The following is a 14,839-nucleotide window of genomic DNA, read 5'->3' as shown; positions in this document are numbered from 1 at the left end:
CTTTGAACTGGGGTGAGGGTAGCAATCGCTAGGTTGTGTCATGAGTTTAATTTGATGGTGATGTTGCCTTAAATAGGGAAAGGAGAACTGCTACCCTCAAAACTAATCAACTGTGGGATTTTTCTGTGGTGTTTAGGCTTGTCCCCCACCTACCCACCCATAAGTCTTCCATTCAAGTGCACAATGAGAAATAACTTAGCACTGAGGAAAGATTTGTGGGTGGGAAGTGGTTACTGCAAAAATAAGAATGCTAAAATAGAATAAATCTTTGGAAGAAGATGCTCACAAGTTATTAATGGAGAGGTGGCTTTATCATGTCGTTCTTCCTGTTAATACATTCAATCAATACTTGTGAATCGTGTTTTTGTATTTTTGTCAAATTAGTCTAGATTGCCTGAGTTAGGTCTGTGGGAGGAGATTTTGTGTCAGAGCACTAGGCTAACACAGTGACTTTGCATGATTCACTCCTTTTCTTTTAAAAGAACAGATTTGAAATAGATTTGAAGAAATAACTTATAAAAATACTTTGATGCTTAAAAATGGAGGTGTGTACCTGGTAGAGCGTGCAAAGATGAAGCTAGGCCTTTCCAGGTAACCAGATACTGTTTCTGTAAATCTATTCTAGTCTCTTCATTTTGCACTTTAGCTTGTTAGGAGCAACTGCTGTAGTGGTAGGTCAGTCATGGATGCATAAGATAGCCTAGTGAGAGAGATTCTGTCTTGTGTTAACAGTAGTAAAGCTGTCACCCATAACAACTGTCACTTGTTCATTTTCCTTGTGCTAAAAAATGCATTAAAAAAAAAGAAAATCGGTTGTACTGCCAGCACCTGGTAGCAGTAATAGCTGCCTTGCCACATGGAAGATGCCTCTAAATTCTTAGCCCAGGGTCAAGCAGATGGTTGCCTGAAGAGCTGAACTTTGAACTGCTACCCACCAAATCAGAAGTTTTCTTCTCAAGCTGACCGTCTTAATTCTTTATGAATGTTGCCTTTGCTTTTGGGGTGTATGGTTAAATATGACAGATAGCATCTGAATTGGTACTGAAATATCATTGCAAAGACTGGATCAGTATATTGGGAAAAGACTGTCCAACTGGCAGCTCGACTTTTGTCTTGCTCCAAATGATTTCTGAAGTTTTTTTTTAGTTCCCCATCGTGTGTCTAGGCATTTGACCCATGCTGCTGCTGTATCTGCATGATAGAGCAGTGTAGCTAGCCCAGAGATGCAGTGTTGTATAGGACACTTCTGCCTTGCATGGAAGTAGTTTCTAACAATTTCTGCTTGTTTTTCACTAGGGTCCATTAAATAGTGAGTCTTCCAACCAGAGCTTGTGCAGCGTGGGTTCTCTGAGTGATAAAGAATTGGAGGTAAGCAGGCACAAATCCTTAATTGTAATTGGGTTTAAATTAGGCATGATTGAACTCACAAAGTTTAGAAAGAACTGTGTGAGAGTGGGTGATATAATTTGGTCAGGGCATGAAAGAGCGTAATGGAAGAATCCAGTCTTCATCTAAATCCTACACCCTTCAGAGCATACTGCAAGAACATCGTTCCTGAAGCTTCCTGCTGTAACAGATGGATATTACCCAAGCCCAAAAACATAGCATTCATGCAGCTCGGCTTCTGAAAATGTTTTCTGCTGCACTGTGATTTATTTGCTGGTTTTGGATACAGTTTTGGCCAGATAAAAAGCCAGAGAGCCTTAATGGAAAAGTTTGCCTTACTATCAAATATGTGAATTTGCAGAATCTGTACAAAGCTGAGCACTCTTATAAACTGCTTTGTGGAAGTGTGGGGAGGTGAAAATTGATGCTTTGTCCCTGTTTAATCTCACAGCCTTAGGATTAACTATTTAAAAACACTTACTAAAGCAGCAACATGAATTGCAGAGTTGCATTTTGCTTTAAAAATCTCTGTTAATGAAGCAACACCTGAAACTTAAATGCCTTTTCGTGCTAAAGAACTTTCTACCCATTATCAGGTAAGTTTTGGATCATACCTCCCTGTAATGCATGGCAGTAGTGATATGAGATGTGTGGTGAAATTTAGTTCTTCAAGAACGTGATAGTTTGTACTCTATTGCTAGTAGTGGAAGACTGAGTGTTAAGTCTTGATTTACTTATTTTTTTATCATCTTCTGTGAAGTGATTTAAATTAACCAAGCTGACTTAATTAAATCTACCATTCCTTGCTTTTCAATCCATGGCAGAGATCTTGTATATAATTTTGTTGTGCAAGTATGTGAATAGAAAAGCAACTTAAACTGAATCTTACGTAAATGCTTGCAATTCCATTGAAGCCCTAATGAAGGCAGTGGTGTTACTGTCGCTCCAACGTTGTTCGTGAGTTGTTTTTTAGTAAGGATTGGGAAGACTGTTTCACTGACTTTGGCACATACAGCAACTGGTACCGGTCAGTCTGTAGATAGTTATGGAGTTCTCAGTCTCTTCATTCTAGAAAGTACTTTGTGGACACAATAGCTGCCTTTGTCTCAACATCCCCCTCCATCCTTTTACCAAAATAATATCAGTGATTGCCCAACTGGTAACATGGGGCTGAAGGCATTCAGCATCCCCTGGGGACGCAGCCAGGTTTAGATTTTGGCTGTGGCAGCTTTGTCCTTTTTATCCTATTAAAGGAGGTAGATTGATTTCTGTGCTTACTGTGCGCTAGTCTTTTGGCAGAGATCTTTGAACAGGGTACTTTGGACTTTGGTTTCTAAAGAGCATGAAACTTAGGTTTACCACAGACTTTCTGGCCATGGCTTTCCCTCCCCCCATGTTGTGTTTTGCACACTGTGGTTTTCTTCCTGCCCCTGGGCTACAGTTTAGTGGTGTCTGAAGCGATTTTAAAGCATATAGCTTGGAAACTATTGGGGCTCCTTTGGAATAAAAGATGTTTTAAATGATGGTGATGATAGAAATGACAAGGTATTTTTCCTTCCTTCCAGCAACCTCAGTTAGCTGTTTTTGATGTAGTGCTTCCTAATGCTTACAGCAGGCTAGGTCACATAAGTGACCCTGGTGTCAGGGAAAGCACCATGCAAGGGCTGGCTGCACTCTCACATATCTAGACTTGTTAGCCTTGTACAGACAGATAGGCCTGCCACTTTTGGAGACATCAGCTTCCCACCTGTGCTCTGATTCTGCATGTGCATAAATATATCGCTGTTTGGTGGTAGGCTGCTCCTCAGATCTCTGGTTGCTCACAGAAGCAGTAGATGCAGCCAGCCCTTGACTTTCTTGAGAGCAGATGAAAAGCAGACTGAAGTCCAAGTGAATTACTCAGTCTGTGGTGGCTTTCTTCTGGCTGCCATCTTTACTGGGAATCTCTGCCCTTTCTTTGTGTAAGGTTGCAGATGTGCGCCAGTGGACAGGACAGTTCTTGTAACCGCCTGCAAAGGGCTTTAGGAGAGAGCAGAGCTGCAGGCAAGATGAATTGTCCTGATAGACTGCGAGTAGCTAGTGGACTGCAAGTTTGAATGTCTCTGCTCAAATATGAAGACATTTGCCTGTCATTTGGGCTTGTTCTCAGCCACCTTTGTACTGGTACTGTGACCACCCTGAAAGAGCCTATGCAGTTTTCATAAGTGTTTGCACTTGCTCTGCTAACCATGTGAGGTAACTGGGCTATGGAGGCTGGCTTGCAGCATTTGAAATAGGAAGAAAACAATCTCATTGCTAACCTTGTTCTCTCCTTTCTGCAGTGCATAGATCTGAAGGTAGAAGCTATTTGAGAGCTATTGTTTCTTTAAGTACCAGCAGTAGAAACAAATGCACGAGAGAAATGAAATGGCCACCGGGGATATGGAGTAGATTATTGTGTTTTGGTATTTTCTTTAAATCTTGGAATAACTGCAGAAATGTTAATTTTGAAGTATTGTTTAACAGACTCCTGAGAAAAAACAGAATGACCAGCGGAATAGAAAAAGGAAAGCAGATGCATATGAAACCAGTCAAGGTAATCCATTCTCCTGACCCTGCTGCAGGATTTCTGAACGGTCGGTAATTTGTACACGTTTTGCACAGTCAGTGTCCTAGGAAACTAATGGCTCTTCTCAAGGGCGTGTCAGGCAGCTTGTTATAAACTACTCCATGATGGTGGAGTTCTCTTCTGGGAGCCTTGTTATCCTCATTGGCAGGAAAACACTTGTCTTCAGCTTATTTGCACAAACTATTGCATTTTTATGGGACAGACTGCCCAAAGGTTTAATGTGGCTTCTCTGAAGTGCTGTTTTGGTCCCATGTCACTAGATATACAGCAGCCAGACTTCAAAATACAGGCTGTACTGTCTCTTTCTTGCTTTTTGAGACTTACGTCTTCCTTGTTAGAGTGGATTCTCACCATTACAAATAGTTAGAGAACAAACTGTACTCAAGCGTAAGGCGGGCAGTGCTGTCTTAATGTACTAAGAAAAGCTCATAGTGTTTTGGTCTTTTTGGTCTTTTAATTCAAGTTCAGATTCTCTAGCAAAGGGGCATAGGAACAGATTTTTTTTTATTTTATTTTTTTTTATTCTTCTACAAGAAAATGATAAGGATTGTTGTAAAAGCAGTCCTGCAAACAAAATAATATAATAAGGGGGAAAAGACTAAGTTTTAATGAGCTGGTATTAAGCCGCTGCTATTATCTAACTGTTAAAGGAAGGCTTGTGAGAGATCTACCATGCAGTAATTTACGTAAAGGCAAATGAGTAAAAGTACCCTTTGCTCTGTCTTTAACTTGAAGGAAATTCTGGAGAACCTATGCAATGTTCTGTGACACCAGGTGGTTTTTTTAAGTACTTAAAAGTACTTTAAGCATTAAGTTTTTGTGACTGCAAATGCTGTTTGATGGGATTGAGTTATTTAAACCATCAACTGTAAAGCCACCAAACTACAGCACAAGAGGTCTCACCTTGGGGCAGTCTTCCACTGAGCAGAACAGATGTTACAACAGATTTTGCAGCTTTATATGTGGAAAGGAGTGATTTTTTTCGTAATGGCATCGTGATTTCTGCACTTAAAAATACAGTGTTTTATTTTATTCCTTGTTTTTCCTTTTTAGGAAAAGGCACTCCTAGAGGACATAAAATTAGTGATTATTTTGAGGTAAGTGCCTCATTTTTCTGAAAAATCTGTTTTAATCCATATATACAAAATCTTTCTGTGGGTGGAAGTTTAATGTAACTTACATTGTTTATCCATCATGTTAAGTCAGAGCCTCAGGCCAGAAGCTGACAGTGATAACCTGTATATCTGAATTTGCTTAGGTGGAGAATCTGGGATTTTTGGAAGTTGGTTTCAAAATCAACTTTTTTTTTTTTTTTTTTACCTCCAACAGTTGATCTACCATTTTTATAAAAGAGTACAGATTAGATTTGAGGTTGATTTCCATTGGAGCCTAGATCTCAGATGAGGATATTTTGTGCAGACCTATTTTGATAAAGATCCAATGTTACAACGGAATGTACCTACAAAGTCCTGTCGATTTGAATAAGAAGTTGTTTAAAGAATTCTCTGTATAGAGGTAGCTTGCTATGAGAGGCTGTGACCACACTTGAAATGCAGACCCCAGAACAGTGGTGGACACTCTAAAGATCAGTATTATTTTATTGTATGTATAATCTCTGAAGTCCTTTTTTAAAATCTGCACAAACTAGAGCTCCGTCTTCAGTTTTTGGTAAATGCGATGTACTGTGCAGGAGCATAGGCATTTCCTTACCAATTAGAACAGTAGTCCAGCTGCCTATGTATCCCATCTTTGATGGTGACTAGTACAGAGGCTTCAATGGAAGGTGTACACCTCTCCCCAGTCCATGGCAAATAATTAAATATATCCGTGTGCAGTGGATGGGCTTCGTAATTCTCTACAGTTGGTGATTGGTTTGTCTCCAAGCATGTGTTTGGTCTTAAAATGAAAAATGTACTTAATGCAAATGTGAATATTTAGCTATCTGAAGCACCTACTTTTCTGTTGTGGTGATCACCATTGCTCATCAGTGCTTTTTTTTTTTTTTTTTTCTTTTCAAGTAGTGCATTGACATTTCAAGTTTTTTCTCTTGCAGTGTCTTCAGATTGTTTAAATGGGTCCCTAGGGCCTGTAAGACTTCATTTTTAATCTTAATATGTTGCTTCTTTCTCTATTAAATTTGCTTAAATATAGTATCTCTGGAGTTACTGATGATCAAATACTTTATTTTGGCCAGTTTGCTGGGGGAAGTGGCCCAGGAACCAGTCCTGGCAGAAGCGTACCGCCTGTTGCCAGATCTTCACCACAGCATTCCTTATCCAATCCCTTACCGGTAAGTATTTTCCCTGGAGACAGTGCTTGTGGCATGTCATTGACTAGACTGATGACTGTGCTTCAGACAGGTAGTAAAAGATTCTGAACAGCAAAGAAGGTTCTCTTGGTGAGTGATTTGATGACTTGTTCCTGATTTTTATGTTTATGTATGTGAATTTTTTAAATCTAATACGGGGTTGTGGCAGCAAAGCCAGGCATCTAAGACCCTGAAACAGTTGTTAGTCCAGTAGTAAATGATCTTGCATTCTTTAAGCTCAGATACTCATATAAACATTCTTAACTGTGGTTACAGTTATTAGCTGCACCTTTTATTAGGAATAGCAACATATATTTGCTGTTTGATTGTCTTGTACTCTACAGCAGCTCTTGTTTTTCTATGGAATTGGACTATATTGTATGTTTGAAAAGCACTAGTACAATGATATGCTGATCTTGATTGAGCCCTTTGGGACTACTGAAAAGCATACATACCATAATTATTATATTGGGAAGATTTTTTACATCATGCCTATGTGTATGTGACTTGTGAGGACTATTAGCAAAAATTTCCAGAGAGATGTGTGTATATGCACATTGGCACTTTTTTTTTTTTTTTTTTTCGTTACAGCAATTCATTTTGCTATCTGAGCATTTCTGCAAGATCGGAATGTGAACAAATAATCTGTATTTTTAAGCCCTTCTAGCACAAAGCAGCTAAAAAGATTTCTTTAAACGAGTTAAGCAATGTTTGAAGTCTCTAGTGTTTGATCTCTACTTTTGAACATTGCCTGTACCTCTAAAATTTGTCAGCATTTGTTGAGTGTTACAGGAGTGTAGAGCATTATGGGAAAGGTTAGTATTCCAAAACCAGATGCAAAGTCTTTACTGATTACATTATTCTGAAGAGACCTTTGCACAGTTCCTGAATGTGTACTGAACTAAATCCCTACACTGAATGTTCTGCTCAGAATCCAGTATGTGTTAACTATATTTTAGAAGCTTTATGGTGCTTTAAGGGAGAGCTTTACATGTGCTTCTAGATATTTTTTGATGTGTGTAAAAACTAAAATAAATGGTTAATTGAATGACCCTTCCCCTGCCTTACACTAATTCACTAATACTCTTCCTTAAAAAGAAGTTAATGAAAGAAAAAACATCTCAATGTTGCAGATGAGTGAGGTATTTGGGACAGTTCTTTATTCCAGTGGATAGCATGTCCTTCAAGTGTTTATAATGGGACTATAGTTGATTCTGTCCTTGGTTTGCTTCTTTAGCAATTCTGTGAATTGAGTAGGTAAAGGTTTGGGCAGAACGTGTCTCATGAAGTCAAGACTGATGTTACAGCTAGTTTCAGCTGGATCAGTTTGTCTCTTTCCTTATGCAGGTATTCTTTTTTTCTTATCTTCTTTCTGTCCTTTACTCTTGCAGCTCAACTTTTACCATTTGCATATTCGTAATGGAAACTATGTGCATTTGCAGGATCAGTCCTCCTCTTACAAACTGAATATCAAGAGTTTGAGACAAGTCCAAAAATAAGGGAGGGGAAGCAGTAAAAATCGGAGTTAAATATTTGAGTGTCTTATCCGTTATAGAGATTAGTATGGTCTAGGAAGAGAGCAGAGCGTTAAAATGTCTTTAACAGTGAAACAGACCTTCTCCAAACCGATGAACTAAGCTGTGTTGTACTTTCTGCAGTCAGAACTTGCAGGGGAATTGTAGCATCTTCAGGATGTTGCTACTTTTCTTCAAATCTCTTGACTGATTTGAATTGCTTTGCTTCTCCTTTGAGTAGAAGAGAACTACAGGTCAGCCTTCAGACTCTTGCAAGGTCACTGCAGTATACAGGCGTTCTGTTGGGGAAGAAAGTACGCTCTTGACATTTCTAGTGTTAGCCAGAAAATATGGTTCATGTCACAGCTTAGGTTTTAAGAAAAACTGAACCCTGACTTTACTGTTTACTTTCTATGTTGCATATGCTTGGCCTGTGGCTGCAGCTTGGGAAGAGTAAGATGAATATTACCCAGACTGCCAAATTGTGGGGGGTGATGGGCTGGGTGTTAAAGTAAGGACAAAGGGGTTCTGAGTTTTGTAGTCAGTGCAGCTCAGATGATTCTTGCTGTTATTGAACACAATTCCTGTAACATAGTTGGAAAATGAGTTTACTGCACAAGGAAGTAGCTGGATCTTTTGGATGCTATCCATCTCTTAAAGTTTTTGGTAAAACATTAGTATTTACCTTGCAGGAGAGTGGTCCCTGATTTTCTGGCAAAAATAAGGTTACCTAAATGGTAACCTGGGTCCTAAATGTGGCTAGGCTGCCACCATTGAGCAATTGTGACTCAATTTACTTGGCCAAGTAACCAAATCTATTGTGACATTGGCTGTTTTAAAATGAGTCCTTAAAGTCAAATATTTTAACTTTGAATGCATTGATTAGAGTCACAATGTACTAAGAACTCTGCATCTCCAACTTGTTTTGCCCCCCTGGCTCCAAAATACATGCAGTTGCAAAGGAAAGGCAAGTGCAAGGAATTTTGTCCTGTATATTCATTTGCTACCTTTTTTTTCTTACTGTTAACTTCATCTTGTTTTTGATGTCTGCCATTGGAATGATCACTCCAGGAGTCCTGTTTGAGTTATCAGATCCTCACCATGCTGCCTGCCCATTCCTGAGCTGCTGCTTCGCGGACAACAGTTTTGGCAGAGCCAGAGAATCACTTAGGGGAAAAAAGTTCATTGTATTTTTTTTGACTGTGTTACAGCGGCGAGTGGAGCAGCCGCTGTATGGGGTAGACGGCACTACAGCAAAGGAACCGCAGGAGGAACACTCTGCTCTGCCAACGCTGATGTCGGTGATGCTGGCGAAACAGCGGCTAGAGAATGAGCAGCTGGCACAGAGGGGAGGTGGCCTCTGTTTTACTTTTGTCTCGGTGAGCAGCTCTGAAAAAGATTTGAATCCCAGGGGATGTTTCTAGCTAAGGGATGGGACATTTGAAACTTTTCAGCTCAAAAACAGTGGTTCAAGTGCAGCCTGGTTTATTGATGATCAAGTCTACCATCTTATGGTAAGTTCATCTTCCTTGCAAAGAGTTCTAGGTCCCACGCTTTGTTTAATAAAATGATATGAGGTTTAAGTTAACTATTCAAAATGTTGTGTAGACCAAAGTAATAGCATCTGAGAGGCTAAACTGATAGATGCAGAAGAGCAAATGAATAGAGTACAGTCTTGCTTTGAGAACTGTTTGTTTTGGCTTAGCTTAATCTCAGCTGACGTGAATTATATTAGGTTTTTAAAAATCTTTGTCTTCTAGCAGATTGGGCCAGACTTCTTGAAAGAAACTCTCATTTGCTTTAATGAACTAAATCTCTAAAGCATTCTTAAATCTTACTGTAAAAGTATCCTATGAAGGCCAGACTGCACCTCCCATGCAAGATAAGTGTATCTGCGTGGGCGCTCACAGTCTTATCAAGGGGCATATAACAATACATTAACTTTCTTTTGCAGGCCCAGCAAGGCAGCCCATCTTCTACAGGATCAGGGAACACTGAGCATTCCTGCACTTCCCAAAAACAGATTTCCATCCAGCACAAACAGTCACAGGTATAGCTCACTAGACAATGTCTCTTGAATGTGAGATATAAACTCAATCTAGTTTGTCTTCCACACCATAGGATGCCACTTGTAGTAGACATAGTGTTTCCAATGAAGAGAATAGTAATTGGAACTCAGTCTGCAACCCTACTGGTTGAAGGGAATGGCTCTGAACTCTGTTCTTTATCCTGTAAAGGATACTTTTCTGTTGCTGCTGTTGGAGCTTGCTTAATCTGTTACTGAGGCTTTTCTGTGCGAGTAATGTGGGCAGTTCTTTGGCTGCATGAGGGTATCTTCATGAGAAGAATACCTTGGATAGCTCTGTCCATCGCACTTGGTTTGTATCCTGAATGTTCTTCCTCTCCTTATAACAGAAGACGTGAATGGAAGTGGTTATAATGATCACTCATGTTTCCTTTCAAGCTGGATCATGGGTGTGTTCACACTGCTTATAGTACAAATATCTGTAGTCTGAGCTAGAGTCAAGAAGAGGAGTACCTCTTTTGACTGTATCACTGTCTTTTTGGTGCCCTTTAATCTGTTACCAGTTGTCTTGTGATTTTTATGGCAAGATTTACTTTTGGCTGTGTTGTCTTCATCTGTTGTTTATGAAGGCATTCAGCTTCATCTGGAATGCACCTTGCTCTTCTGAGTCTGCTTTTAATCTTTTTTTTCATCCCCAACTTCTCTGACTCTCCCTTGAGTGCTTTTTAAACTGTCAGTTTTGTCAGTCGTTTTCTCACATCAGTCTGTGTCAGAGATGATTATGGGGGAAGTTCATTCTCTATTTCCCCAGCAGATGGTACAAGTTCTTTGCGCAAGAAAAACAGCAACTGTATCTCTGGGGACATTACTAGCTAAACTCTGGGCTTTGTCAAGTCACTGGGGTCACATTTGTTGTCTGTATTGTCCAAGTCCTGGTTTGTCTGTTGAAGAAGATTCTTATGTCTTGCCAGTATGTGGAGAAATCTTGTGCTAGAAGGGTGCCATGCCTCAAGAACTTCCAGGAATACCTTTCAGATTTCTCTCTGCTGTCACAACACTACTGTTGATAACAGTAATCCCAGTTGGGGTGAGCAAGATGGTTTATTCTCTCCTGCTCGTAGCACACCCATGGAGTCAATCTTTCTTGAAAAGGGTGACACACTATGTAAGCATGCTTTCTACCAGTGTTCAGCTTCATGGTATGCTCCAGAGAACTAGATACTTGCATAAGAATAAAGACTCCAGGTGGATGTTTGTCTATGTGATAAAGACATGTGATGAGGACATGTATACATTCTCTTTCTTTCCCCTTCCCAACCTAGTTGGAGTTCATAGGGAAAAAGAAGTATCTTCAGTGATTCCCAGTTTGAATCACTTTTGACAATGCCAAAAGTAAGTCGGTTTGAGTGTGATGTCCTTAACATTTTCAGACGGTGCTAAGGCCCTCTAAATGTTCTGAGGCAAGATGAGTTGTGATGAAATCTCCATGAATGTAAAAAGCACACATCCTGCAGCGTGACTTCATCTCATGGAGTACGAACGTTTTTGTGCATTTAACAAATGGATGTAACAGTCACTTGCTAAAGAATCCTCCTGCTTGGCTGAGTGCATGCAGCCTAGTTTTTCAACAGACAGCCTTTTTGTTGCCTTCAGTGACAAGAGTTTTTGTCACAAGTGCTTCCTCTGTAGGCTGCCAGGAAGCATAAACCAAATGAAGGCACAAGTGAGGTGACCTTCCCCGGCCTCCTCTTTGTCTTTTGGAATTCAGGCTCATCTTGCTTGATGTGCAGTGCTGACAGGGATTCTTTTTGCTCTTTGCTGTATTGGAGGTATGTAGAGTAGCAACAGAGTTCAGTCTGCCAACTTTTTCTCTTATTTCATGGTGTTAGTTTCCAGGCAAAGCTGAAATTTGGAGAACTGTTAGGTAGCAACTCGGCAGGTAAGTCTCTGATCAGAACCAAGGTCCCTTCTCAGAAGAAAGATAGTTGCTTGCTAGCCATAAATACAAACTCTGTATATGCAACCGTGGAGTGAGATTTCCCATGTGATGACTTGGTTTTTAGATGTTATGTTCATGTACACCCTAACTTCTTCCTCTCACCCTTCACCATTAATTGGAATTCTGAGTTTGAAACATGCTTATTTCTCGAGAGGATAGTGTACGTGTCTTCTGACTTTTCCTCACAGGTATAACTCTCACTGCACTGGGTGAAGGTATTTGAAATGTGGTATTACAGGTTGTACCTTGTAATATTTTTCCAAATAGGTTTCACTCAAGAATTGTAAAACTCCCATTCTGCCTAGTACATCAGTACTAATACATCAGTTAGTCAGAAATAAAGGTTTGCACCTAGTGCTTTTGCTGCTAGTCTGTTACCATATTCTAAAATGAGAACCTGCATCTTCTGGCCTCAAAGCCTGCAGCTGATGTCTTTTGTCTAACAGGTGGTTGTCTATGCACCTTGAAGGTCTCATAAATTTGATGATGCAACTTAGGGACCGGGGGACTGGGTTTCTTTCCAAAGGCTTTCTTATACAAACTATTTTGCACTGCAGGAAAGGATATTGTGTGTCAGAGACCATCAAGGACTGGGTGGAACTCTGCAATAAAGCCAAAATGTGCAGGATGAGAGAGATGTTGCTGTATGTTGCATGTTAACAGTTTGTGTTGCCCAGAGTAGACTTTTAGGTCTTTGTGCCAGCTGAGTGTGCCAGCCAAATGAAGAAGGGAGCAAGTCCTTCCCTGGACTTCTTGGATACAGGGGATTGGGTCCTCGTTAGAGCAAACTATTCAGATCAGAGAGGGCTACAGACTGATGTTATGAGCTGTGGGGGTTTTTTTTTTTTAAACATGTTACTTACCGTGATTTTTTTTTCTCTACAGTCTGACCTCACAATGGAAAAAATATCTGCACTAGAAAACAGTAAGAACTCTGACTTGGAGAAGAAGGAGGGGAGGATAGATGACTTATTAAGAGTAAGTATCTAAAATGGGACAGCTCTTCTAAAGCATGCTATTTAAAGCTACCTAGAATGTATGTGCCAAGTAGGCTGCAGAGCGGGGTTTTCTATACTATAACATTTGTAGAATGGACACTCCTAAGGTAAAACAAATTCAGGCAACTCTTGCAAATAGGAGAATTGTCTTGAATTGTAAGCTAACTGCAGTAGGGATGTAGATACCGTATCTTGGCCTGCTTGAATCCGCAAGATGCGCAGTAGTAACTGTGTGGCTATACAGTGTAGACTCATTGCTGTAGCTAAGCTTCAGCTCTGGTATTTGCATTCCTCAGCAGTGGTGATGGCCTTTCTTTGGTCTGTTGCACAATTGTTGGGTGTTTCTTAAGCTAACCTAACATGTTTCCTATCAGAATTATTTGCAAAAAATACTGATTGGAGGGGAGTGGTTAAATGTAACCTTTCATTAATGAAAACATTTCACATTCAATGCTGCTTAATGCTGTGATGATCTTAAAAACAGTACCTGTTACCAGGAGCAATGTCTGTTAGTAGGGCTGATGGACAATGCCTCAGACAAGAACTTAACTGATGGTGCAAAGGGAGTCACCATGCCCCTTTCCTCTGCCAGCTAGTTGTGGCTGAAAAGGGAGGATACTGTAGTGGCTGTTAAGTTATTTTGGGACTTGGTAGCTATAGCAAGGTCATAACTCTTACAAAATTCTTTGTCCATGTGCTTAGGTTTTTTTGGTACTTTAGTTCCTCATCTGTAAAGTGGGATGATAGCACTTTGCTGTTCTGGAGCAGTATTAAGATTTGAATGGGCTAAAGATTGTAGAGCTTGACTTGGAAGTTTTGATAAGAGGAACCTAGTATTTTGTCTGTCCTGCTGGTTTGCTTTTTTTTTAGCCTGATGCCTACAGCTAACTGGAGAAATTTCTTGCTGCATAATGCTTGATTTGGCTATCTTTTGGCTTAAAGATTTGTCCTTTCTGTTCGCTTTTAGGCCAACTGTGATCTGAGACGGCAGATTGATGAGCAGCAAAAGATGCTGGAGAAGTACAAAGAGCGGTTGAACAGATGTGTAACGATGAGCAAGAAGCTTCTAATAGAAAAGGTGAGCAGGAGGCTTTCCACATTTCTGCAGACACAGTCCATGTGCTTGAAAACACATTCCTTCCTCTTTTGAGCAGTGAAAACTTGATCCTATTGCTTTAGTGATAAAAACAGAACTGGAATTCTATTATGGATTACTTCTCTGCAAATAGGAACGTACCTTTATACTGAAAGAGTTCAGAATATTTTAGGCTGGTCAGTTTTGATGGTCTCAGAGTGATCTCTTTTGCTTAAGTGAAATAGTCTGAGCTCTAGATGCAACAGATGTAACTTGATTAGGAAACTCATTTACCTGAAAAGCAACATTGTCCAGCTCTGGCAATATTAGAGCAGTATCACATTGTGCAGTGAAATTGCCAGATGTGCTCCATGGCATAGGCAAATGCTTTAAACCTTCTCTTCTGAATTGCAGAATGGAGAGTGTTGCTTTGTTTAGCACACTTAGACATGTTGTTCTAAGATGCTGGGAAAGTGCTGTGCTGCTGTTTACCAGCTTCCAGCCTGCTTCAGCGTGGAAAGATTTCCTGGTGATTAAAGAGTGTGGGTTTTTGATTGCTCTTTCACCTGTTGACCAATTACATCTATTGTTTGTGGGCACTGGATGGGCGAAAATACGAGGGTACTGGTCAGTACGCACTGTCTGTTTGACTTGTTTTGCCGTAGAGCTGATTGTTCTCGGCTAAGTGGGGCTCCTCTTTCTGTGAGTATTTGTAACTTGGAGCTAAGTATTATGTAGACCTGACATTCAGACAAGTGGTGTGTAACTTCCATGAGGAGCTGTGGTTCATCTTTAATCCTGACTGACTGAAGCTTTGCTACACTCATCTGAGGCCTTTGAAACCTTTCACTTACAGGAAATATTGTCAGACATCACCACCATTTTTTAATGTGAGTTAGTGACCTAATCAAGGTTTTATCACTTC

General features: G+C 40.1%; 1 protein-coding gene across 7 annotated transcripts in view; it reads left to right on the top strand.

The window, feature by feature from the left end:
- TLK2 (tousled like kinase 2) overlaps nt 1-14,839 on the top strand; it is a 43,736-nt gene that overhangs the window by 9,829 nt on the left and 19,068 nt on the right. For 5 of the 7 annotated variants that reach the window (XM_062595625.1, XM_062595624.1, XM_062595629.1 and 2 more), the window contains 8 exons: nt 1,297-1,368; nt 3,892-3,961; nt 5,048-5,091; nt 6,189-6,284; nt 9,028-9,195; nt 9,771-9,866; nt 12,727-12,819; nt 13,807-13,917. In XM_062595625.1, coding sequence (XP_062451609.1) covers nt 1,297-1,368; nt 3,892-3,961; nt 5,048-5,091; nt 6,189-6,284; nt 9,028-9,195; nt 9,771-9,866; nt 12,727-12,819; nt 13,807-13,917 — 750 coding nt within the window. The remainder of the gene's footprint in view (nt 1-1,296; nt 1,369-3,891; nt 3,962-5,047; nt 5,092-6,188; nt 6,285-9,027; nt 9,196-9,770; nt 9,867-12,726; nt 12,820-13,806; nt 13,918-14,839) is intronic. The other 2 variants (XM_062595630.1, XM_062595631.1) reach the window with 2 other exon arrangements.

Source organism: Rhea pennata, chromosome 26, assembly GCF_028389875.1.
Source record: "Rhea pennata isolate bPtePen1 chromosome 26, bPtePen1.pri, whole genome shotgun sequence".
Classification (NCBI taxonomy): domain Eukaryota; kingdom Metazoa; phylum Chordata; class Aves; order Rheiformes; family Rheidae; genus Rhea; species Rhea pennata.
This window is presented reverse-complemented; position numbering and strand designations above follow the sequence as displayed.